Genomic DNA, 27,623 nt, shown 5'->3' on the forward strand with positions numbered 1-27,623 from the left:
AGTCATCTTCAAATGCAAAGTGGGTGCAGATCAGTTTCTATTCAGGTCACTTGGCCACAGTCTCCTCGTTTTGGAAGTCTGAGAAAGTGATTTATAGATTATTATCCCTCCCGCTTGAGGGACCATTGTGTTGGTGATTCCAAACATACAGTGCCTAGAAGTTGTCTCTTTGGGAGAGCACCAATATCCTTCCCTTTGCTAAACTGAGGGTCTGACTGGGAACTTCCAGCAGCAGTGGTCTGGAATATAGTGCAACCATCCATAAAACCGTGGATGGAGAGTGTGCTGTAGTCTAGGATGCCTTCGTTAAGGTATTCTGGGAGAATGTACAATACAACTGATACTGGTTATTTCACATTGTCAGCTCCATTTGGGAGCGATACACTAACTTAGGTTTGCTATACGCCTGGGCCAAAGTTTGAAAGCACACAAATATATTTAAAACAAATATATACCTTGAATTGATTACGTTCATAGCACATGCAATCAAATTTCATACATCAGCAACACTCATACATCTGGTAGTGAAGATACCTCCTAATTTGGAAATTGTGCTTCTTACCTTGGGGAGGTCTTCTTCACCACTTTCCAGGGAGGCCTGCGACAATGGAGGAAAAAAACAAAAACATGCATGTGAATTCATGCCTCCTTCACCTGCAGCAGTGCGTACTGGCATTCGTCACGTCAAGAACACCCTGCGGCCTCTCCCCCACCCCGGCTATTGCACCATGATCATTCCTCTACTGGAGAGTCCGAGATGGAGGTCAGAGGTAATATTTCCAGTCCTGGAGTTAGAAACACTAAGTCTTGGGACCCAGGATAGCTGCTCCGCGGGACCCTCCACCATGTACCCAGTCGTGCACGTACATTCACCAACGCTCTGTGCCTGTGGCGGTCAAACTGAAGAGGGCCCTCTTCACACCTTGCTCCCGCCATTCTTTCGGCAGAGGCCATACACGTGCACCCAGACCCAAGCCTCCCCTCCATGCAGGCCGTTGTGTTGCCCCATCAGCTTCACCAGATTAAAACGATTGCATCCAAAAGAACCAGCATTAGTCAAAAACACGAACAGCAGAGTGCCAGGTACATTTGCTCTATGCTATCGCACAGGTAGCCTGACTTCCCCATTCATGGTTTCAATTACAAAGGGATAGGTAATCAATTATGAAGACACAGCTACAGGTCGGTAAACTAGAACCTTGCCACTCAGCTACTTCCCGCGATACTGAACTCCCACACATTTACATGCAAGATTTAACCATGGCAAGTGCATGACATTAGTGGAGGCTGTTCTTGCGGATCAAAAGGCAAATTCACTTTCTGAAGTTACATCATATCATTCAAGTCACATCTCATGTTGCAATATATAATTCATAACATTGCATAACAGTCTTATGCGACCAGCTGACTTATCCCTGTCCAACCCATCTACCCTCCCGTCTTCTTTGAGTTCCTGTTTTTAGCTGCAACTCCCAAACCAGGTTCGGATTACCGGGGCCAATCTTAGGGGTTGTCCCGGGTTGTAAGAGGCGCCTATCATTTCTTGGTTGCAGAAGGGTGGAAGAGTTCTCCCTTTCATCCGCGCCACCCAAGTCTTTGGCTCTTCCCATGACTCCTTTTGAAGCTGCCAGCCACAGGAACTATTAATTCCTTAATGCAGTGATTAAGGCAGACACACATGCATGGTGTGGGTGTTTGCTGCTTAGTTGTTTAATTGATTTATATTTATTTACTTTCCTTCTATGCGCTTCTGCGCTTGGCGGGGGACCAGACGGCCCATTTCATAATTTACATGCTCAGGTATATTTTTAAACATTAACATTTTATTTTTCCGTTCTTGTTATTTGCTTAAATTGTTTCCTTGTAATCGTACCTGCGGTCCCAAGTGTGCCAGGACTTGGGGGAGGCTCACAGCTCATATCGGCAGTATACTCCCAGGTGTCTCTCTGTTCTGACTCGCATGCAAATCCGGAGCAGAGTTGTTCCTCGCTCTACTCTGGCCTCCCTTGCAGATTGGTCTCTGCAACACAATAGCTAGCCCATTTAGTAAACGTCACCGGGAGCGCAGCGACTGATGTGAAGTACGAAGTCCGTCCACAGTCCAGCCCATTCGCGCGAAGTCTACTCTGGGCGCCTTACGCTGCAGGTAAGGGTCGGTCACAATCTCTTACTATCCTTGGTACCTGAAGCTCCTATTCTCCCAGCAGGCTGGGCTGACACTCGGGACCCTCCTTCTGTTCGATTATTGGGAAGGCAGCTGCGAGCCTGCCTGATCAATGCTTGCTCCATGGGTGCTCAGACACGAAATGAGGACATTTAGTGAAAGCCATGATCCCGACTTCTTTACCTTCTTTCAGTCTTCCGACATTTGCAAAGTCCTTTTTCAATGTCATTTCAGGATTGGTTCTGCGCTATACCAATGTATGTGTTCTTTGGGATTTTAACCTTTGGGCAGATACTGCATCTAACTCTACCATCACTTCCTTTTTAGCTGGCATGGATAGTTTGTTGCAATGACTGGAGGTGGGCTGTACCCACAAGTGGAAAGGCATACGCTGGACCTTATTTTTGCACCCACACAATTGTTGCACGTTTTCCCCTCCACAAATTGACATGGTCGAACCACTATGTGGTTGCCTTTGGGCTCCACTTCCAGGGACCTTTTGGACCATTTAGTCATCCTACTAAAATCTATCAGAGAAAATGGAGGTCAGTTGAGTCAATCAGTCTGGCCACCCAGTTTATATCCAATTATCAGGCTCTGGAAGATGGACCTTTCCCTGGACCATGTGCATTTCCAAGCTTGTTACAGCTTGTAGTGTAGCAGCAAATCACTAGGCTCCTTTTCAATGGACTACAAGGCCCATTCGCCCTTCAGCTGCGTGGCTCTCCTCAGAACTATGTTCCCTTCGCCTCGTGGTTCATCAAGCAGAGCGCAAGTGGAGGAGAGGCTCTGACTTACTCCTAAAGGAGGAGTTTAAGAAACCGTAAATCTTTCAAGACTGCCAAATTGGCTTACATTCTCGGCCTCTATTCAATCAGCAGTGAATGTACCCAATAAACCTTTCCAAACTGTGAAGGAACTTTCAAATCCTGCTATAGTCTCTATATATCCAGGGTCACAGGCTTTGTGTGATAACTGGTCTAATGTTTTCATAAATAAAATTGAGACCATTAGGGCTTGTATTTCTAAAACACCCGGGGGGCAAATATATCATGAACAAAAAAAGCCTGTTGCCAACAGTTAACCCACGTACACTACTAATGGACACAGTCCTTCAAAAGAGATCACAGAAAATCTTTAATATATATATATATATATATATATATATATATATATATATATATATATATATATATATTAACAAAGCAGAGTTTCAGAGTTTAATTACATTGTCACAAAAAAGGCCACAAAAAATAGCAAGATAGCCCAGTCCTTGGGCAATCAACAACAAGTATAATGTACAAAGTACAATACATATATTAAAAGATCAAAAACCGGTGTACAATAATCTCACTTAAACCATTGGTACAGCTTAATAGTACGAAAGGAAATCAAAATATTGAATTTATATGCCAACACATTTTGGATATATCAATATATCCATCTTCAGGGCTTTACACTGTCCTTCATTGTTGGAGTATTCATTTGAATTGGTGTCTGTTCTCCTACAATAAGTAGTGCATTGTTATTAACCTATATGTCCTCGCATAGTGTTTAATTCACTACTGTGTTAACTACACAAAATCAACTAACCTCCAGTAGTCCTCAAATGTCAGTGTTGAAGTCTGACTTGTAACGCAATGCGAACTATTACAAAATAGGTCAATTACAGATAGCTAATATACAGTCACTGCATAACTATGTCAGTTTCTAGTGAGCCACTCCCCCAGCCCCTAGTAGTACAAGCCCGCTGGGTATTCTTGCATTCTCTCAACACCTCTTGAGGATTAGTCTCAACCACTATGAAATTTAGCGAAAAAATTAGAAAATTCGACCTATTCATTGGGCGGCTGAATGACTTTGGCCAACATCACTCAAATTCAAATTATGATGTGGTCTATTAATATAAAAGCTCTGAATTTACAAGAGAAGTGTTCATAAAAGTAAGAACGTTGTTTGGAGATTAGTCATACAATTAGAAACATCCAGCAAGTGTAGGTGCCTGCACAGTGTTAATCACATACTTCATAGTGCGTTGCTCTATATGGAAGAAATGTCCTATCCACGGATCGAGTTGACAGACAGCCACCTCTCGTCAGCTTTTGTAATTTAAGATATCATGGCAGCATTGGTGACACACTCACAATGGCAAAGCGCTGACCTAATCCTCATGGTTACCGAAATATAGTGCCGGCATTATGCACCTTATGCCATGTGAATCATAAATTAGAAGAAGGAGCTCCCATTTACTTCATTTGAGGCACAGAAGCGGACTGCGGGGCAGCAGATCTGCATCACTGGGACAATGAGACAGCCCAACAAAGAACATCTTCGGTTCAATTACAAATGGTTGTGGCTCTGTTGCCTCCTCCACCCTGCCAGAATTCAGAGGGATTTGGTTGCCTTGTACCAAAGTTGGATTTTTCTGGTTTGCCCTAGAAGACTGTAGATGAGAAGCTTGAGGATTAATCAAACTATCTTTAATCCCAGCTGTAGACTGATTCGAGATGCCCATCTGTTTTGAGACAGGGTGCCTTTTGACACCCACTATAGATAAAGATATAGGCGGCAAAAATAGTTTTTTGGGGTCATTGCTCACCCACCCAGTTAACTCTCCCTCACCTTCATCCTCCCCCTTAGAAGACTCCAAAAGCACCAGAGCAACAGAAAATCAATGGATATGCATTGTGGGAGTAGCTGGGAGAGGTAGATCAGCAGCAGAACACAATGCCAAGGACTGACTCTCCCCCCCCCCCCGCCTGAGATGGAATCGGGGGAGGGGAGACCTCCAATGGTTCTTCATTAGAGAGCTGCATAATTTCCAAAACCTCTTCCTCCCGTGGAAAATTGAGGCTTGAGCCTCATGAGTCACAGGAATCACAGGATTTGGGCAGTCTAGAGACTACAATCTGCATTCACATTGTTAGTATCATTGTCATCATTTGCCAGCTCAAGAATGCAGTGTGTTACCACTATACTGCTCGCAGGCGCGCTCACTTCAGCTTGAGTGGTCAGTACTGGCTCTGCTCCCTCTTCACTTTCAGATGGATGCGGAGGATGCAGAGTGTCCAAAACCAGAACACAATCGTCTGATGTCACCAGTGGAGCAGTAGAACACATTCTGAGTTGCTGTTGCATTCTTGGGCTACTACTAGACATACAGACACTCCCCCCTCCTCGATCCTCCAAGATAACTCCAGGTAACTCCTAGCCAACTCTCGCGCTGGCGCTTTGTGCCCGGCTGGGATTTTATAGGACGAGGCCGCAAGTTAAAGGGACAGCATTCCCAGTGGAAATTTTTTTTTTTTTAAAAAAAAACAGGAGCAGTAGCAGCTTCACTCGCCAGTAACGACAGGTATATTGATATATGTGAAATGAGTTGGCATATAAATAAAATCTTTTCATTTCGTACTATTGAGCTGTACCAATGATTTTAAGTGAGATTATTGTACACCTGTTTTTGCTTTTCTAATATATTTATCCACAGGTTTTTTTCTGGTTTACAATACAGTTTCTCCATGGGCTTGGGACAATACCCACACGCACCTGAAATCGACAAGAGATTGTAGAGGTTTATAAGGAATTGGTGGTACAGAATATTAGCTAGAGCTCCTCTCTCCAGACTTTTGGCAATACCATGGTCTTCGCCATCAGTTATTGCCAGACAATCTTGATTCTCAATCATTGTTCTCCTTTGAACCCATAAGCAGTTCCTAGATTAGTTGGATTGCGTCATATCGGAGGTCCACGTCACCCATTGATGACGCCCCTCTGCATGGGTTTAAAACTGCTCCCATGAGCCTTAGTGAGGTAATAACAGAAGCTGTCAATTCCTCGCTGGCCTTTGGATAGATTCCAGCTATTCTAAAAAAGGCTCTACTGATTCCATTACTGAAAAGGCCTTCTTTGGATGTGTCCGTTTTTTCAAATTTCCGGCCTATCTCCTTACTCCCCTTCATGAGTAGTCATGGAAGCAGTTGTCACCCCCCAATTAAGATATTGTTTGGAGCGCTACAACATTCTAAACCCCTGTGAAATGGGTTTCCACCCATGATAGTGACGGAATCCGCTTTAGTTTTGATTTTGGATGATCTCACTTTGATAAAAGGATCAGGGCGGCACAGCATGCCTTATTTTATTGGACCAGTCAGCCGCCTTTGACTCCATCGATCAGAGGCTTCTTTTATCCAGGCTGCAGTGTACTGGCATGGCTGGGCCTGTCCTGGATTGGTTTCATGTCTTTTTGACTTTTCATGTGCAAATGGTTTCTCTTTCCCCCTACAGATCATCTCCCCTGGCTGTTATGTATGGGATTCCTCAGGGTTCAGCCCTGTCCCCTCTGCTTTTCAATGTGTTAATTCAGCCCTCGGCTGCTCTTATTCACTCCTTTCGGTTCCAGTTCTTTTTCTATGCAGATGACACCCAGATACTGGTTAGGATGGATCTGGACCAGGCAGCGACTACTGCTGCTCAACTAGAGTCTTCCCTTGAAGCAGTTAGGGGTTGGATAGAATCCAACTGGCTGAAACTGAACAGTGAGAAGACCAAGGTTCTGATGGTCGATCCCACGGTTACTTCAGAACGCTGGACTTTGGGTTACTGTCTGTTGTCTCTGGGTCCCCTTCCTGTCTGGAAAGGACGGTCAAGAATCTCGTTGTAGAAATGTCATGTTCACTGGCTATGGAAAAGCGGATCAATACCATCTGTGGCGTAAATTGAAGGAGCTCGGGAAGGTCCTTCCTTTTATCCCAGAGGATCTTCACGTTCAGGTGGTAGCAGCCTGCCTTAATGGCAGTCTCGACTACTACAACGCCACTTTTCTTTCCCAACTGGCATATTTTATCCATCACCTGCAGGTCTTGCAGAACACTGTTTGCTGGGCCTTCCTATCCGTCATATCTCGCCAGGACAGCAGGCACTACATTAGTTGTCCGTCCCAGCCCAAATTCAGTTTAAGGCATTGTGTATTCATCAGGAAACGAGCGGGAAGGGCTGGCTGGCCATTTAAGATCAAATTCAGCACTATTACCCAGGGCGTAAGCTTGAGTCTGCGGAGTCAGTGTTATTGAAGATACCAAGCTACTGCAGAAAAGTGTGGGAGGTAGAACTTTTTCCACAGCTGGCCAGAAACTTTGGAATGTCCTTCCGGTTGCGCTCTGGCACACTGAAGATTTTGAGCTTTAAAAACGCAGGCTAAAAACCCCATTTGTTTGCTTGAAGTGTTTTCCTTTTCTAAGCATATATATAGTGCCATGATGACCTTGCTGACAGTGTGCTCTACAAACATCTGATTGATGGACTAATTTTAATTAGTAACCCGGCGAGAGACAATCAGAAGGCAAGAGCCATTCTGATTGGCTCTCGCCATGTCCCTACACGGCCGGGAATCCCTTCATCGAGATTCCACAGCCTTTGTTCCCGGCGGGGGGCGTGCCAGCCCCTCAGCCAATGAGGAGGCTCGAAGCGGGGCCATCCCCGCTACGAGCCTCCCCGCGGCTGAGAGGCTGCCTTACCTATGGGCCCCGGGGCATTACCTGAGACGGTAATGCCCCCGACGCTCGGGTTCTATTGCTTAAATAATGGTGGTCAATTCCTGTCTTCCTTTGCTTGTCACTGCCATTTTACCCCCCCCCCCCACCTGTTTGGGGCCCTTGTACCCCTTTTTTGTGGGCATTCGCCCTGCCCACACTGCTTCCCTTCAGAGCTTCGACCAATGTTCTGCTAGCAGCCTCCTCCCGGTCTACCTTCACCTCCCCTTTGGCCGCCACCAATCTAACAGTGCAGGGGCTCAACAAACAAAACCTACATTTGGGGGTGGCTAACCCTTCAAATGTTGGGAGAAGCATACACTTCAGATATGGTGCGGGAGCGGCAAACGTATTTGTGGGGGGGGCATCTAACTACTTTATGTATTCTAATGAGACTTTTCTAGTGCAGCTTCAATGTTACAAGTAGTTACTCTGCCCCGTCCCTGCTCTACCCTTCCAATCACTCCCACATCACGACTTCAATTGCCTAAAAATGTACGCATATGAACACAGGTGCCAACAATTAAATGCTTTATGTTAGTGATTGATGGGTCTTTGTTAAAAGCGAAGCCCCACGCCCGTTTAACATCAGTGCCCTGTTCTGTCCGGTCACGGCTCTGTAGGTCAGCCAGGTCGAGTCAACTTAGCCCAACATTCAGGGGAGGGTGTGGGGGGGTGTGGTGTGGTGGGAGGCAGAAGCCCGGTCAGCTCAACGGTACTGCGCAACAGTACCGCGGCAACAAGTTACAACGCGGAAGTTCCGTGACTAGCTAAGCACGTTCCAAACGTACAGAAGTTGAACAAACGAGAGAAGAGTTGCCAGGAAAGGGCAGGGCTCAAGTCACGGTACATGCAGAGGGTTTTCAGAGGGTGGACTCGGTCCCCACCAGCTAAAATGAGAAACATGAATGTCCTCTTTGAATTTATGAATTAACCCCTTAAGTGCCAAGGACTTGTATGCTCGTCCTTTTTGCATAGACTTGCATAATAGCCTGGCACTTTAGCCGAGCTCGGGGAAGTTGTCAGGTTTGCAGGTCAGACACTTCACCACTGCACTATATAACCGGATGAAAATTAACAAAGCCAACGGTGAAATGCCTCATTTCGGTACTGCAAGTTCCAGGGAAAACATTTGTATTGTTGCTTGACGTTTAAAACATGCACAACTTAACGTTTTCAAAAACACTATTAGAAGAATAAATCCTGTCTTGGTTTTGTGTGTGTGTTGATTTTATGAAAGGCAAATGCCATTCTCCTGTGCAATTTGGGTGGTTATGCAAAGCCAATTTAATGAAATATGTAATTTTCACCTTTATTTGCTAATTTCCGTCGACGTCCCATCCCATCCCATTGCGTTTGTTGAGTAGTTCCCCCACTTTAATTTTTAGGACTTGACCCTTGGGAAATGGGGAATTAATGTGTAGTCAGGGGGACAAAGCTCAGTGGGTGAACAACCGCAAGTAAAGAACGCACAAGAAAATCACCTCAGGTAGCTAAATGCGTTCATGACTTTACTGCAGGGACCCGTGCATAACTTGTACATCACGTTGGAATAAAAAACAAATAGATAAATGGGTTGAATATCTGTTGCAGTGTGCACACGTGTATCTGACAACATAGCATTTTATTTTCTAAAAACCGATGCAATTAAGCGTGTCCTGCATGCTCTATTAATTGGAAATACACCTGGGTGCCGGCGTTTTTCCTTTGTGAAGACAGCTCAGGTGGTTAATGTGCCCGTTGTGGAATTCGCTGTGTAATCTCCTGCGCGTTCGTTTGACTCGCAGGGAGAAGAGATGGCAGGCCGGCCTGTTGCGTGCTGTGACCCAGCCTGGACAGAATATGAACGCCAAGGTTACGTCCGTTCTCTTGAGGCAGCGAAAGTTAAGGGAGGGGGACCCCATCGGGAGAATACCACAGTAGCCCAGTTTGCCTAGGGGTACATGTTTGACTTTACTGTGAGGTGGGTGATGGCTCCTGTAAAGGTTAACAAGGTGGGATGGCAGGAGAGGGGAGGAAGTGTGCAAGGTGCATTTGTTGAAGCGGAGAACAAGGATTCTCGTCTCGTGCGAGGGGAGGCCACTAGGGTCAATGTGCTCTTGAGACCACACGTGAGAAGTAACCAATAGTAAAAAGTAAAAAGCAGCGCAGCACCAGCCAGTGGCGATTAGCGGATGGGCCGTTGGTTGTTCACGCGTGGGAAGATGGGGGCGCCCTCATTAAACAGACATCAGGAGGAAACCGAGGGAAATGGGTGTTTAGTCAAGGGTGCGCGCAGCAACCGGGAAAGGTGCAGCACGTTGGTGGGAGCAGCCGGTGCACCTGGCGCTCTGACAAACATCCGGCAGGTGGTGGCGGACCGTTACTAATATTGACAAAACTGCTCCTGTCCTGATGTTCGTCGGCCTACGCTCGCAAAGCGGCAGCGGTTCACTATGCAAGCATGACGTCTGGAACTGCACCCATATTAAATTCTAAAACATGTATGCTGCTGCGCAGATTACCGCCGCAGTGGTCTTCTTGTAATGGTACCTTATCTGAGAAATTGACATACTGTGCCCCACCGGGCGTAACCAGACAGTTATCTGTGCAGGAAGAGAGGAACACACGGGATTCTATGTCAAGACAGGCAGGGCCGGCCTTAAGGGCAGCAGCGCCCTGGGCAAATTGGCGGCCCCTCTCGCTCCTGGTTAGCAGGGGGCGGGGCGGAAGGGGGCGGTGCCAGGATGAGCCATTCCCCCCCCCCCCCCAACATCCTCGCTCCTGCGAGGGAGGTTAAATAGGGCACGTTAGCACCCCATTGTCATTGAATGAGCCCGCCACCACTGTGGGTTCATTCAATGACAATGAGGCGCCTGCCACGCCTTCTGCCCCCAACTCCAGCTTGGGGGAGCCCTTGAAAGACTCCCCCCAGCTTGCCTGGTGTGGGCTAATGGCACCTTTTCTTATCATAAGTGCCTGCGGCAGAGGGGCACATTTAAATGCACCCGCCGCCGCGGGCACATTTTACAGTAAAATGCCGCCTGCTGCGCCTTCTCCCACAACGCCAGTTCGGGGGAGCCCTTGAAAGGCTCCCCCGAGCTGGTGTGCCAGGGCTAATGGCACCCTGGGGGGCGTTATGCCCCAGGTGGTCACCAAGCTCACCCCCTTAAGGCCAGCTGTGAAGACAGGAGGCTTCATATTATGCATATTTCTTTACTTCTGACAACCACAGCAGCAAAGAAAAAAAACTTTACAAACAAAAAGTTTGAATAACAGAACTTAAAACAAAGTTTAAAGACAGTGTATGGGAACTCCCCAGTCCAACATGGAGGACAGGTCATGCCCTGTAGATGACCAATGAGCAGAGACCCTCCCCATATAAGTCCTTTACTCCAACTCCTCTTTCTTTGCTGCTGACGCCACAAGCTAAAATCACTCCTAGTTGCGCCTTTGTTGCTAACAGTGGTTTGTCAAGGAGATATAATTTGTAGCACGTGTAATTCTATGATTTATAAGTGACTAACTTGCTTTAGTCAGGAATTTCTGTTCGTTACTTTATATTGATAGTTTAGCGTTTTGAACGTTCGCCGCTTATTATGTGGTCGAATTCCAGGCCTGTCGGAAGCTTTAGCTTCAGGCCCAGCGCGTGGGCCCTTAGAAGCTTTCCTTTTGTTTGTGCAGTGAATTCTGCCGCTTTACCCGCTCAGAGCGCTCCAGGCCTGTCACTGAAGCTCTGCTTCATGCCTAAAGCTCGCGAGCAGTTTTTCTCTCTCATAAGCATATATTTTATTGCGTAGGCACCCACCCACGTTGTGGTCCACCCCCACCTTTTCTCTCCTCATCCTATTTCATTACATAGGCACTTGCCCACACGGTGGCCCTATTAATTGCCTGCCGGGTGTCAGGGTTGGCCTGACCATTATTGCAAGATATACTTCTCTCGTGCTGCTTCGTGCCACACATTGCTAGGGTGAGCAGCTGTGCAATTTGCCTGCTCAGCATATCTGTACTACGGCAAGTGGTAATAGTGTTGATAATTACATCAATCCTTGCCTGTTGAATTATTTATAAATTCATTTATACATTTTATTTATTTTATCTATATATTTTCACTACAGTTGTTTTACATTGTGTTTTTTGTTCTGCCATGTCCTTTTGAGGTTCTGAAGGTCCCTCTTCAGCGGATGTCAGCACTCAGGTTAGGCCTTCCAAGAAAAGTGAAAGGTTGGGGGAAGAAGTTTGTTAACAGACCCATGGGAGAGCCTTCCCTTCCTTACTAGTCATCAGTGGCCCAATTGATAGTCGTCTTTGGATACTGCTTTGTCAGACCTCAATTCTACGTTAGCCTCAGCTTTTGATAGGCTTACTAGTAAATTCTCTGATTTTCACCCTTCGCAGGAGGTTTTTTCTGCTGTACCAAATCAAGCTCCCCGTAAGTGCACTACGAAGTTCAAACATGTTCAAGGACAACTAAGTCGGTCCACTTCCCCTACCCACATCTCCTTTCCGGGAAGGAGCCAAAAACATAAATTAGAGGGATCCCAACAGCTCCAGTCTATTCCCTCTTGGTCAAGTAGCTCCCAGCTGCCTGGTAGTGCCCCCGCAGTCCCCATTTCATCCATGGTTAGTTCGGAGAACTCTCACTCGCCTCCAAAAAGGCAAGAGAAAGTTATACCCCGTCTTTTCTTTCAAAGGGCCTGTTCTTGATGATAGTAGGGTTCCATTCTTCAATCCTAGCTGTTATCTAGCACCCAGGTCGGCAGAATGGCACCCCTCGGATGCAGTAGCTTCCTTCTTGAACCATTGGGTCAGGCGCCCCTTGCCTAAAGAGGACAGAAATAAGATACGGTCAGAGTGCCCTAGAGGCTGGTGGTTCCAGATAAGGTGGCCCTCACTCCAGAAATTGACAAGTCCATGGTATCCTTTTTGTCTCAGAAAGGAAAGGACCCCAATAATGGGGTGGATGGGTCCTGCAGAAGCTGTAAGGACAAGTTGTTGGACGTTTTGGTTCCGCTGACCCAGTTGTTTGAGCTGGTAAAAGAGGCAGCCCTTTCTAACGTCCCTATTGACGTGCAAGTCCTACGGGGCTGGATCCAGAGATCAGTTTGCCTGCTCAGCAACGCCAATGCCTCCATCTCTAAAGAATGGCATAAGTCCCTCCTCATGAGACTTGATCCTAAGTTGTCAGAAAGGGAGGTGGGTCCTACGGCCCAAGGCAATTTGTTGACTTTTTTCTTAAGGATCTCTCTGCTTATGTTCACACTTTCACAGCTTTAGACAAGGTTCAAGCCAATATTTAAAAAGTCTTTGCCCCTAAGATTTTTGATAGGGCTGGAAGAGGTAGAGCCTACTCCTCTGACCATTTCTCCCAGGGCTCTTCCTGTCCAAGACAATAAGCATCAAGAAGTGCGCATAAATCTTCCTCTGCTTGGGGAGAACAAGCTCAGTTTTACCCGCAAAGGAGTTTCCATTGGAGAGGGCAAGCGGCAGGGTTGCTGGTAGATCGAAAGCAGCTCCAGGTAATGCGACCCGTGTTAAAGGTTTCTTCCCACAAAGGTTTAGGGTGCAGACTGGCCAGATTTCTTCCGCAATGTGAGACTTTAACCTCAGACCCTTAGGTGTTGCAGACGGTGAGGGGGTTTCAAAGAGTTATTTTCTCCCCCTTGTCAACCTGCCCTTCATTTTCCCCTAGTGTTCGACAAGGTCAAGCAGGATTTGATAGATGCAGAGGTCAGAGACCTCATTTTCAAAGGAGCAGTGGTCCCAGAATCCTTCACAGCCTCTCAGTTTATCAGTACAATATTTCTGATCCCAGTCATAAACTTGCAGGCCCTAAACTCCTTTGTAGTCTATCATTACTTCAAAATGGAGGTCATTCATGTGCTCAGGGATACCCTTCTCCCGGCAGATTGGATGGCCAAGATGGTGGTCCCCGTCTTTCCACCCTTCCGTTTGGCCTTTCGTCAGCCCCCTGGTGCTTCACCAAGTTGATGAAGCCAGTGATGGCTCACCTCAGGTTCAAAGGGATTTGGATAATAATGTATTCAGAAGATATGCTTCTGTTATCTCTGAGCTCACAGAATCTTAAGACTCACCTGGAGTTGACCCTGTCCGTTCTACAGCCAATGGGTTTTGTTATAAATGTAGAGAAGTCCATATTGAAACTTATGCAATGTATCCAATTTGTGGGCTTCAATCTAGATTATAAAAGCTTTGCATCCTTCTTCTGGACTGCAGGCTCTCCAAGATAAGGAAATCCGTCTCCTCCCCAGGAAGCGGAGGGTCTCCCTCAGGCAGTTAGCCAGGGTTGTGGGGATGTTGTCAGCTTCCATCCAAGACATCTTCCCGCTCCTCTCCATTACAGAGCACTGCAGCGCCTCAAGGCCAAACATCTTCTCAAGAGTGCGTCTTACTCGCAGTTAGTGGTTCTGTCCCCCGAAGCCAGGTTGGAGCTCCATTGGTGGCTCAGGAACATAGATGCCTAGAATGACAAGGCAATTTATGGTCGCTCTCCGCATGTCGTTCTGGAGTCAGACGCCAGAAGAGTGGGTTGGGGGGCCAGGATAGGACAGGTTTCCACGGGCAGAAAGTGGTCAGTTTCAGAGAAGCAGATCAACTGTCTGGAGCGGTTAGTGGGCTCCTTTGCCGTCAAGAGTCTTCTCAAGGATCAGGGAAATTGCTGCGTCGTCCCGTCGTCCTTCAGATGGACAATGTGTCAGCAGTCTGGTACATCAATCATGTAGGGGGAAACCAGACCCAAGGCCCTAGCAAGGGAATTGTGGCATTTCTGTCTAAACCGGGACATTGTGCTGAAAGCGGAGTATCTTCTAAGGATCAGCAACTCTGCCGCAGACGAACTCCAGGCATCTCCAGGACAGGAGCGACTGGATGTTAGAGAGGGCTCTGTTTGCCAGGATCTTGTCTCTTTGGGGTCCGATTCAGGTGGATCTGTTTGCCTCGAGACTCAACTGCCAGGTTCCCCGGTTCTACAGTTGGAGACCAGATACCAGTGCGCTAGCAACCAATGCTTTCCTTCAGGATTTGTCGGGACCCCTTTCGTATGCTTTCCCTCCCTTTGCCATGATAGCCAGGGTCCTGGTTCAGGTGCGCAGGCAGGCCGCAACACTGATTTTAGTGACCTTCTTTTGGCATTCCCAGGTGTGGTTCCCAGCCCTTCTGGAATTGGCGGTGGACACTCATCTTCTTCCTCTCCACCGAGGCTTCTGTCGGACCAGACTGGTCTCCCACACGAGCTGTTCCTTTAGGGACACCTCTCCCTTATGGCTTGCAAAATGTCAGCTTTTCCTGGTGCTTCCAGGGACTTTTGCAGGACTATTTGCGTCATCAGGGACTCCTGGGTGGCCCCTACCAAGTCGGGGTACTCTTCAGCATGGAACGGCTGGGTTAGCTGTTGTGGGGCTCAACACTTCAATCCCCTTTCTGCCCCTCTAGTAGAGGTGGTTAATTTTCTGGTGGAGTTGTTTATAGAGGACAAAGCTTACAGGACTATACATGGGTTTAGGTCTGCTATTTCAGCAGGACATGTTTTGGTGAAAGGTAAGCCAGTGGGTAGGCATGTCTTGGTGCGCAAGGCCATCAAATCCATTCACATTAAAGTTCCACCTAAAGCTAGTTATTCTGTTTTGTGGGACGTTAATAGTTTTGGATCTGTTCCGCTCTTGGTTTTCTAATGAAGATTTGTCTTTGAAACAACTGTTTTCCAAGTTAACCATGCTGTTCTGGCTTGTTTAAGAGAGTTTCTGATATCAGAGCACTGGATGTGGACAATAAAATGTTCACCCCTCATGGGGTCACTTTCTGTTTTCCAGAAGAACTAAGTGTCTACTTTCCTCTATTTCTTATCAAGCTTTTCCAGAGGATTCAAAGTTATGTGTTAGTCAGTGTTTAAAATGTTTTGAGTTGAAGACAGAAGCTTTTAGACCTCCTAATACCTCTCAGCTGCTAACCTCCTATAGGAAACTCCATAGGCCGGTGTCCCCTGCCACTTTAGCCAGATGGGTTAAGTGGGTTATGCGGGAGGCGGGAATTGATCTGTCCTCCTTTGGTTCTCATTCTGTTAGGGGTGCTATGGCATCTAAAGCCGATTCCTGGGGGGTAGTTCATAACAGATTTTGAAAGCAGCTGATTGGTTATGAGAATCAACATTCAAAACATTTTATCAAAAGCGTATTGATCATGTTGCGTTTAATGTGACGCAAGGGCTTTGAACTTGTATAATATGAAGCCTCCTGTTTTGAAATAGAATGATTAATCCCTCTCAATAACGTGAGAGGGGGTTAGGATAAAGACAAGGAGGCAAGTATTATCTTGATTCACCCACCCACCCTTGTCTGTTGCTCTTACAGCTTCGGGTGAGATCTGTTCAGGAGGATTCCGTCGCAGTTGCAAGTTGCGAAGAGGTTCAAGTTCCTTGAGCTTTATTTGGATCCTTTCTCCGCATTACGACGTTGGGTCTTTGCAGTGGGCGTCTGATGCAACACCGCTGTAGAAAGAGGAGTTGGAGTAATGGACTTATATGGGGGTGGGTCTCTGCTCATTAGTCATCTACAGGGCATGACCTGTCCATGTTGGATTGGCGAGTTCCAATACACTGTCTTTAAACTTAGTTTTAAGTTCTGTTATTCAAACCTTTTGTTTGAAACGTATTTTTTTCTTTGCTGTTGTGGTTGTCGGAAGCAAAGAAATATGCACAATACTCACCTCCTTGTCTTTACTAGAATCCTAACCCCCTCTCATGTTAGTTAGGGGGAATAATAATTGAAAAGCCGAAATAGAAAAGGGACGTTGAGAAAGTATGGTGGACTAGGGGAAGATGGAATGTGTTTAAGTTGGAGTACAAATGCAACAGAAGGCAGTGAACCAGAGGCATTCAGATATGTGAAGAGGGAACATAGTGAACATCTGACCCCCCCATCCCTAAAGTGTACTGAGGACACAAAGTACATATGGCACGTGTTATAGTACACAGGTTGTCCACAAGCAATGCGCATTCTCATGGGGCACATGCCAAGCAGCCATTATTCTAAGCAAGCCATAAAGGGTGAGTACTGTCGCACTGGTGACAAGGACTGAAGAGCTTTGAGGTTTTAGGTCCGGAGATCTCGAGGCTGTTGCACATGTTAAGTCAAGATATATTACATTGAGCTTTCCAATAGGGCAAACAAAATGGCGACTTTCAAACGCTCTACTCCCTGTGCCAGTGAATAGAGCAAAACTGAATACGAATATTTGGAGACAAAGGAGTGCTACATTCCGTAAATGACATAGGTCTGTGGTATTGGTGGAGGTGGCGAGGGGGATTACAAATGGCAGTGCTCCAGAAGTTTTGGACTAGAAGCCCGATTATTCTTTCACAGAATATGCTGCTCAGGGCTCATCCATGAAGTAGTCCAAAATATCGGGTGGGGTGGCCAGGGGCGGCAAAGGTTGCAAACCACTGCATTGGAGGAAAAAATGTCCCTCTGAGAAAGTGTTATTCGTGTATTTCCAGAGTGCAGCTGTGGAAGGTTTGTGGGCAAATGTTTTTCTGGTGACCAAGCGATGGAGGAATGAGGGGACTGAAGAGCTCTCTGCAACGCGCGCCCAGAATATTGCTTGCCATGCATTCAATAGTATAGGGGGTCTTTGGGTTCCTTCTTAAATGCAAGCATGCTTAACGTCCTGCACAGCACACGGTACAATGCATTATGTATGCCACAGTGAACATTTGGTAGCAACATTTCAGGGTGACACTGTCAAAACCCCAAATTCCCCGGGTAGAGGGGTAGCCATTAAGCTTTGGCCAATATATGATGCATCATCTTTAAGCTAAAATATATTTCAAAATTGGTGATTCATAGTACATTTGGGAAGAAAATATGCCTCAGACTTTGCCACCCACATCACCTGTGAAAGGGTCTCTCAGCGCGCGATTGTTATTAGAATTATTTTGCCAGTCACAGAATCAACAATTCGTAGAGGAGGACACACGGAGCATCACGGGCTGGGAGATCTATTGTATTACCAAATGAACAGACGCTAGAAGAAAATTCAATCAAATAATAGACAGGCGGGCCAAAATCATATAGGCAGACTGCAGAACCAACACGCGGTTAGGAGGGAGGATACCATGCACACCCAAGACACTGAGAATAAAAGAATCCTTAAACATGCATAACAATATTTCATAAACTACAAGCACCATCTCCAAGACCTACAGGAACCCACAAACACAATGATAGCAACCACTGGTCATCATGGAATTAAGAAGCAGGCGGATATTCATTACTTTGGCATGAAAATGGCGTTTCGTAGGAAATTCTCAAATTTCTTCTGGAAGGTTCCCTCGGATGCCTCCAGGATTTGTCCTTCCGTCTTCTGGCACGGGCAGCATTTGTCTTCACCTTCATCGTGACTTCCTCCATCGTCATTGTCAAACCTGGTGTCTGCACTGCTGGTGGGCAGCTTCAAGCCTGTAAGAGTGAGATAGGGCAACAGCATGCAGATTAATGATCACTCAGACCGGCCACGCGCAGAGCAAGTTATACGTCCTTGGTGATGTTACTCGCCAAAATCCCATATACTTAGCATATAAATAAAATCCTGATCTAGCAAGAAGAGCGTGCATTTCAGAATGTCCAGCAGTTCACATCATCAATGGTTGCCATACATTAAATGCGGAAGTGACCAGTGGTTCACAGATCTGCAGAATTCACAGTATGCAAAAGTGGCATTGCTAAAGATCTGGAATGCAAGCCATGCCCAGTTTGTAAATTGCAGAACATGGCCTGCGAGCCAGAACCTAGATAGTTTCACAGCCCTGTACACCCCTACGCAGGAGGGGGGGGGGGTGGAGGGGGGTGCGGGGAATGCTATTTGCATCCAGGCTAAATCCAGTTCATTTATAATCGAGAGGACTGTACTGCGCAGGCCCAATCCCCATTTAATATATTTTTTTAAATTTTAAATCCGGACCACCACCATCGTAAATAGAAAAGGGACTTCTGGGGAGTTAACAGGAATGGACTCCTTTTTGCTTCCTGTGACGGGCCAGACGGAGGACAGAGACTCTTATTAGACCGTTCACTGTTAGGTTTATTTAAGAAAATGAATACTGCCTAGCTTTCCCTATACTACAAGGCGTCCGCACCTAACAGAACGAACTAAGGTGCTCGTCAGTGAAAGTCTAAATTAATCAGTCCACTGTCCAAACTAACCTTTCCTGACCCCATCAGTAACCTAATAACTAAAGACGGGAGAATGACTCCCTTCTACTGGTATGTTAACTACTTTCCAAACTTCAATTCAACCGGATAATCTCCAACAGTCTCTGGTGACTTTCTATCAGTTCATACAGTTAATTCAGAAAATTCTTGGGGTTTCCTTTGTGGTTTTCCCTTCTAGTTACCAACTTCCTGGTTGTTTTTCTTATCAGTTTGTTTATCAGTAGGGATTTCCCTTCTTTCCCCTGATGAAATTATTATGGATTCACAACTCTCTTCTGTGTTGCTTTCTCTGGGTTTTGGCTTCCCTTCTGTACTTAGTCTCTCTGGATTGAGCCGAGTATCCAGTTCGCCCCTTCTGGATATTCGTAAAGTACTCTCTTTTATCTCACTTGGACAAGTAGGAGTGTTCCATTCACTGGGACAAGTATGTATCTTCTCATGAGTTTGCTTGTTTGCTTCACTGGTTTTTAGTATTCATATTCCTTTTTCTATACTGGGACGAGTATGATCATTCCCATAAGGCTTCTAATTTACTTAACTGGTTTTTAATATTAAAGTTCTTTTTTCAACACTAGGAGGATTAGGAACATTCTCAGGCAGCACCACCATTCCCCCCCACCCCCCAAGTCTCCTATATTCCCTGTTAACTGTGACTGGTAGGGAAATCGTCACTGGTGTTTCAGTTCTCTTCTGCAATTCTGTGAGGAGTTCGACCATCCGCATGGTGCACCCGCGCTCGTCAGGGCTTTTAAAAAAAATGTTTAATTAAATTTAATGATGGTAGAGCAACCTCTCGAAAATGTGGGGGGGATAATCCGCACATATTTTCCTATGCTCACCGCATGGCATACGCATAGACCCTGTGCACGCTGGGTGGACACAGCCTACCAGTGCCGTCCACCTGTCATATTTAGTTGGGATATAACATGAGGAATACACAATGCATCAACAGAAGAGAGGGTCAAAACCTTTCCCTTGCCATTGCAAGCCTGATTAACTATCAAAGCCTCCATGGATCCGCCTGTCCTTTTGTTGAGCCCTGTATCTGGTGGCAGCACATTGCATACTAATAAGAAAGTAATTCAAACAGGCCCACATGGGGCCTGGCTACAGAGGCTAGCAAAGGAGACAGGAAACCCCAACCTCCTTTCATATGCAGCTGGGTCAACCTATACCAGCTCCCGAACTCCGTATCAATGGACAGTGACATGTCATGTCTGGGACTGAGTGTTTACAGTAGTCATCCCCGCAGGGGGACTTTATTCAGAAGGTAAGAGTATGTGGTTTGACAGACAAAGTCTAGTTTCACGGCAGCTTCAATGGAGACCTGGTTTAATAAGGAGCCACAAAGCGATCCATTAACCAGAAAGGCCCTTTGATCCACAACACACAGAAAGATGGGAGGACTTGGTATTACATGTTTTCACCCCTCCCCTTTACCTTTTCTGTTGCAAAGTATTCTGGTTATGACCTTATGCATACAAGAGATTGTTGGAGGGGACCCTGGATTGCTTCATTAAGGTAGACTTAGCCTACACCAATCCCTGTGGTTCGTTTGGCTTTAAAAGAGGGCCAAGCCTTTCTTTTGGCAGATCTCCTCATTGGACCCTGGCTGAAGGTACAGTCTGCCTTACATCTTACGGCTGTGAAGGAAGGCCAGAACCTCCAAGAGGGAAGCAAGATCCCTCCCCTAAACATCTCCCAGGGAACAGAGGGAGATTGCAAATCCAGAGAACCCTCCACAGCTCCAGAACCGGTACCCAGCTAGCACGCTGCATCCCCTAGTAGGCTCTGCAACAAGCTTCCTAGGTTGGAAGTGCCACAGTCTCTCTAAACCCGAAACCAAGGACAAGGCAGTGCCTGCAAAACTCCTCAGTTTTGGTCCATCCATATTAAAGGATGACAAGAACCCACTGAGAAGCTGGGAGAAGTGCCTCAACGAGTATCTACAGACCTCCGCCTTAAAGGACATTTTCGAGCCAGTCAAGCTCCTCAAGCTGCTACCGACTGCAACACTGACCGTATGTCACAGTCACTTAAAGACGGATGTCTCGACCAGTGCTTCGGAACTGCCAACTAGCACTGAGACAACGATTCCTGACCCAGAGCCGCTGTGTAGGCCAGCCTGTAACTTTTCATCCAGCCTCGCTCACCGGACTAATTTGCCGCCCGATACCCACAGCTGAATCCCGCCGTCACAGAAGCCTGCAAAGCACCCCGGATCTGAATCGACCCTGTCGAGCATCAAGAACACTTACATCGTATGGTACATTGTGCTTCTGTCCCCCTGGACCTTCCCTTGAAGGAGGCACCTTGAGAAATTTTAAAGTCCCATTGCTCCCTTTGTAGTGAAACCAAGTATTCTTGAACTGTTCAGATTATTCACCGTACTGACTACCATCTAATCATTATCCAGAGTGCATCCCGTTTCCTTCTTTGAAACTATCCTCTGCATTCCTTTACAGGGTGGGTTGTATTTCGTAGTGTGCTAGAACTGTCTGTTGTGATAATAAAGTAGATATTTTTTTATGCAGCCTGAACTGGACAGTCCCTTTTATCATTGGGTAATTGTATTTTCACTGTGTTGCAACCAACGATCCACGACCTTTCAAAGATAATGCCTGCTGTTCGAGCCACGCTACCAAAATTGGACACAGAGGTTTATAATTTGCCTGTGTTTCCAATCTGTTTGAATCCCTTCTGGTGTACTAGCGGTGTGAGGCTGAGTGATGGTTTAGAAACAGACATTCAACCCTGGGCCGCTGGTGCCCCAGAAGTTGATTCGTCACAGCTTTTCCTTGCTCAGTCAGGTTGGCTTTGGAGATTGTTGCCTCGCTTCTGACATGCTGCACGCCTTTCGTTCTCCTTCTCATGTCGGTGTGAGATGCTGTGCACTTCAGTTTGCTGTGGTATCTGCATAATTAAATGGACTGTAGCTCCACCATAACTTTCTTGTCGTCACCCCACTGTTCCTCTTCTCATTCGTTCTCTTTGGTGAGACAATGCAAGTCCCCTTTTGGTTCTACTTCTCACGTCAGTGTGAGACACTGTGCGCCTCGGTTTGGTTCCTTTTCACTCTCACAGGGTAACCAGCAACCAGCTTTCCCACCATGATGGCGTGCAAGCCCTTCTGTAAATTGCATGTTTCGTCTCCTTCCTTCCAGGCTCCTCCCCTTTCATACACTGCATAGCCTTGGGACTTACACGTTGCAGTGTCATAGTCCAATCTCTCTCATATTGCTTCCATCTCCAGAAGTCCTCCTATTCATCTCAGTCAATAGAAATTACCTAGGTAAAGGAATAGGAACAGCTTCCATTTGTCAACAGCACATTGATATTTTCTTCACCAAACTATATCCATTTAAAGAGGTTGTGTTGATGTGTTCCTTAGGGAGTCCTTGTCCCCAAGTGGGAGGTGAAGAGGGGGTGAGTCTCTCCTGCTGAGGTCCCATTTGCCTCCACCCCTAGGGGGGCTCCCGCTTGAGAATATCCTCGATTCGTCACACTCCCAACATTCAATATGGCAGCACCCAGAGAAGGGCCTAGGGGGCTGTACACAATGGGCTATTCATTGTTTTCATCCGCGTTTCCGGCTAACTAATTGGACAAGCGCTCTTTCCCAGGTGTGAATAAATATCTTTGATTTACCTCTGTAGCCTCATTCCCTCCCCTCAGAGTCAGACCCAAGCAGAAATGGTTTACAGGTTGGTCTAGTAGGCAGTTTAGAATACATTAAGCTATGTGCTCACTTGTGTACTAGGGATATGGAAATCAAGTTTGCACCTCATTCTCCTCCCCCTAATCCCAAGCTTGTGCTCAGCAAACATTTCTTCCAAATGCCCCCTACATATGGACATCTCCGACCCACATGCCTCATCCACCCCAACCCTCACTCTTCTGCAACAAGCACACATTTGCACTAAAGCTCTACCTACAAGTACTTGACACATCCAAAAACCCACCCCACCCCACCACATTTGATCAACAACTCTCCAACTTCAATTCATGCCCTGGTTTTGCAGGTCACAAGCTCTTTTGTGTTCACTATGGGGTAATCACCAATTAGCAGGTGCTCTGTACAGATAAAACTGGAGGTCATGCACTAATAATTCCCAAATGCCTTGAAAGACATACTGCCCTTTTCTCCCTTATTTCACGTCCAAATTCCATCTCTGATGCCAGAAACCTCGAAGTATCTTTACTTTAAAACAACACCCTTTCACCATCACCCAGACACTTTTTACCAATTAGGAAATGCATGCGCAGGCCATTAAGATTTCATTTCTTGCAGCTAGGACCTTCATGAATACCCTGTGTCTCAGTAAACTAGACAGATCCAGCTGCCTTCAAATTCGTTTTTTTTTGTGGCTCTCAACAATGCATCAACATTGTCAGTTGCACCCCATCCTCCCACGATCACGCACACCTTTTTTGGCACCATACTGGCTGTCTCAGACTGCATCACATATTTCTCTACATGGTTCTCGACCTGGTGTTGAAATTCATCCTTGGTCGCTTCCCAAACTCAGCACAGACAGGAGCCCAATATCCCCCTGAGGAGAACCATCTCTGGTTTCAGAAGCACCTCACGACCTTCCTCTTTGCTTCTGCCTTCGCTCCCCCTCTCCCTTGATGATCTGTTCTCTCTTGGCACTGTGCACCTGGCCACCCTCTGTCCTCCGGGCCCAGGTACCTGCTCACCCTGCCACCCTCCCGCACTGCCTACGGGCCACCACTTGCACTGGGGCCTGTATCTGTACCCATACAGCCCCCTGCTTTTTCTTCCCGCACTTATCAGACCTACACTGTCTGCTGGCTTAAACCCAGCACTTGCCACTTGCTGGCTGCACTACCACTGTTTGTTGCCTTTATTATTTATCTGTTTCTCCTTTGCTCCACACTTTCCACTTCTCCCCTCTTCCATGCACTTTTCCCCTCTACCTCCCCTATGCACTTGCGCATTCTCAATGTCACTGGGCCGAGTAAGATTGTTGTTTTGTTCTCCCCTGTTCCCCTCCCTTACCTTACCTTGTCACGCTCTGAAACAAGTGTGTACGAGCGCAATAGAAATAAATTATAAATATCAATCAATGGGCATTGTATGGTTTAATTTCTCCTTCACCCCTCTGCACCTCCCCACCCACCCCACAGCTCCTTGACTACCTCTCAGTCACATCTCAATCCTTGGTTTCTTACACTGAAAATCCTACACCCACTGTATCAGATTGCCCACATCACTAGAGGACTTTAAATAAAGCCTAAAACGGCATGTCCATCATCTCCATGGTTACTCTTATGTCAGTGGCCTCAACTCAGTTATGATTTAAGCAGTACGTCCAGCATCCAAGCTAAGATGGGCAAAAACAGAACTAAGTTCTCTTGTATAGTCCAAATCACCCCAAACATGGTTATCATTACCACTTAGAGCACTGTAGTCTGACCTATGGAGCTTGAACCTAAGAACTGCTCTTTTGGTTTACATGTGGTGAGGGGGACCGGAGAAGGGGCCGGTGAAAGAAGGAGAGGGTGTGGAAACAAGCAAAACCAATACAGATTCCTCCGTCTCCTACAGTACGTGACCTGGTGAGGCAGTATAGTGGTGCACCAGACGAGGAGGCCAACAGCAAGATTCTTTATTGTATTTTTTTTATTGAAAATTGTTTTAGTTGAAACATTTCAACTTTTTCAATGAATTTACTTCATCACATTGGTAAAAAAGTCGAATAAGAACAATAAATTTGCTTTAATACACTGATAAAAACAAATTGCACAAAACAATAGAAGGAGTCAAGCAGTCTATGAATACATGAATTAGCGAGTTAAAACATAATGGTTGATCTTTCATAACTAACTTGGAAGATCATTTTCTCCATCAAATGATTATTTCTTCTAGATGGACATACATGAGGGCATAAAATGACGATGAAACAGGGAGATTAATCGAAATTAGAGTGTATAAGAACAATTAAACACATTTCTCATACATTGTTCGGTTAAAAGTTAGGACAACCATAAGGAAATGTAAAATCAGATAAAAAAGGTAATGTTCATAGAATCTAGAGTAATAAAATCATCGTCATAAATCTTTTATTTTTTAAATGAACAATTACTAGTAAATTCCTATTGCGTTAAACACCGTGTTATCACAAGAGGCTAGATTAGATATTCAAAGATTTGAATGTAGAATGCACTATTTGTTTGTTGAATGCGCAAATTTGATGGTCGCCAAAAGGTTATAGCCGATTTAACGAACGCAAAAGAGTATTGCAAACTAAGCTGATGCTCATTGGTGGCTCCTCTGCAACATGTCAATGAGTTAAGTAAACACCTGCTCTTTAAGCAAGTTTAGGCTTACCAGAAATGTAACTGTTGCTATGTTAAGAGAAGTATTGGTTGCATTACAAATGTGGACCCACATTTTATCTTTAGTTAACAATCTAAAGTCTTTGAGGTGTTTGAAAAAAACCTGGTGTCTTAGTGGTACAAGAGCAGAGAATTCTGTCACGAAGTGCTTTAGGATTTCTTGGTGTTCTATCATTTTACAAAATCTACACAGTGTCCATTGATGAATTATTATCATAGATTGCACGTTTTTTTTTACTTGGCCATAGAGTAGGCGTAAATGTGCACTGGCGTATGTTTGGTTGGGGAACTTGATTGGGGAACTTGCATTCTAAACTGATGACAGTTTAGAATGCAAATGTGTTGAAGCTTGCTGCGGGTCTGTAGATGGATGGACTCTCTTTGGGCTTTGAGTCAACTGATACATTAACATCATATGCACCAATAGACTGGGGGAAAACCCATCAATTCCACCATTCAAGAAGACAATCCTTCATTTGTGGTTACTTGATTCACAAGCCATGTCCCTTCCAGAGAACTGAATACGTGTTCCATTAGACAGTTTACTGGTACAGGTTTGCTCATAGAATGAGATAGTGGCAGTAACAATTGTCAGAAAACTTGAGGAATGTATCAGAATGCTAATGTGGAGCACCCGTTCCTGCTTTCATGCTAAACATGGTGTCTAGAAACCAGTTGAGAAGAAGCATCTCCGAGTCCATCTAATGCAGCAAGGTTCTTGCTCTGCTCATGGGTGATCACTGGGACGCATAGTCTACATCAAGGAGTTTTTTTGAGGAGTTTGAAGAATATTATTTCTGCCCGTTTATATCAGGTCAGAGTTCAGATGTCATCGAACATCCATACCTTCTTCACAGAATGCACCTTTACACATAAAAGATGCAAACTGTACGCAAGCCACATAATCCAAAAGGTGTCTTCAGGCTATCGGGGAGTAGCACAAGACTGACTGGTCCCAAGCAACCATCTACAAACCAAGTCTTTGATGTGGACCAATAAAATTCCTGCCGTAACATCTGGGAAAAACCATGCTAAATATCATGGACAAACGTATGAAAAGCCAACCATGCAGAAGTGCATATTAGAATAGGAGAGGCCTCCTGAAAAGTGAACTTGGCGTCCATGAAATTCCATAACTGTTCTGTAAACATGCATTTCAGTGGACTTCCATGCAATGGAAAATGTGGTATATCAGTTTCCAGGAACCTTATTTTCAGAGAAAGGCTAGTCACCGGCCCCAGAATAATTTCCCGCTTGCTTGAACACTGCATATGACAGTGGTCAGTCATTCAATTCAAATTTCTGATTTTTTGGTTCAAGTTTTTGAAACCCCTCCACTTAAGGCGCTTGCCACCAACGACAAAAAGTACAGAAAAAAAAATCTATGAAACACAAACTAAGAACTATAATGCAGGGAAGGCAGTGCAGGAAAATGGTCTTCCGTCAAGTCTAGAACAGGGCCAATCTAGATTTTCATTTTGATGTAGGTCATTCCAATCCACTGGAACAGGAGCAGAGAAGGCACGACCTGCTTTGGATAAAGCAAGGCACATCGAGGGACACCCTCTAAAGTCCTAATGCCATGTGCAGTCACTCACTGATCCACTGCATGGACTGCAGATACATTTCTCCCATTGCCTGCAAAGCTCCATAGGACATAATGGCCAATCTGGACTCTTCACAGAAGACAATCAGAAGTCTGCGAAGATCAAGCAGGAGGGCAATACACCTTTGCATTCTAGCATCAGTGATCTCCACAAGCAGCCGTTTTCATGTTGTCCACATGGGCAGTATTACATAAAGCGCATTTTGCACCGTATCAGGACACCACTATGGTCCAATGAAGCCAGGCCATGACGATATAAGTGGCAAACCCTGTATCATCCAGGGATTGAGCTACCAAACCTTAGTCTCTGCAGCCCCTTAGGCTCCATGTTATGGCTTTGATTAAACTGAACTGTTTATGCACCTCGTCACCAGGCTAGGTTAGATGCCCTTAAAGAATGGTAGTTTGCTGTGCCCCTAATCCAAATAGTCACCTTTCTGAACCCTCAATCTTTATTTCCTGCTTCACTGGATTCAACTTCAATAAATAAGCCTCCATCCTGTGGTAACGTGGGCCCAACAGCTGGTCAGGGATTCAGGCGCAGTCTGTGGGCTGACTTGTAAAGTGACAGATCTGCCACCTATCAACACACTGACACTGCAGGCTATGCCTCTGGATGAGATCACAGAGCGGCTTTGCAATCACTGAATAACAGTGGGGACAGGGCAGAATCATTATAGACTAGTTACAGGAAAGCCATTAGCACCCGGGATCCCCTCCTGAGTCCTGCTCATCAGGAGAACCATAACAAAATG

At 45.9% G+C, this 27,623-nt stretch overlaps 1 protein-coding gene across 1 annotated transcript in view; it reads right to left on the minus strand.

Moving 5' to 3' along the window:
- INSRR (insulin receptor related receptor) overlaps positions 1 to 27,623 on the minus strand; it is a 672,290-nt gene that overhangs the window by 194,350 nt on the left and 450,317 nt on the right. Inside the window, exons 10-11 of the mRNA XM_069604567.1 lie at positions 17,963 to 18,146; positions 563 to 598 (exon numbers count right to left, since the gene is read on the minus strand). Coding sequence (XP_069460668.1) covers positions 563 to 598; positions 17,963 to 18,146 — 220 coding nt within the window. The remainder of the gene's footprint in view (positions 1 to 562; positions 599 to 17,962; positions 18,147 to 27,623) is intronic.

Source organism: Ambystoma mexicanum, chromosome 1p, assembly GCF_040938575.1.
Source record: "Ambystoma mexicanum isolate Mex_15411 chromosome 1p, UKY_AmexF1_1, whole genome shotgun sequence".
NCBI lineage: Eukaryota > Metazoa > Chordata > Amphibia > Caudata > Ambystomatidae > Ambystoma > Ambystoma mexicanum.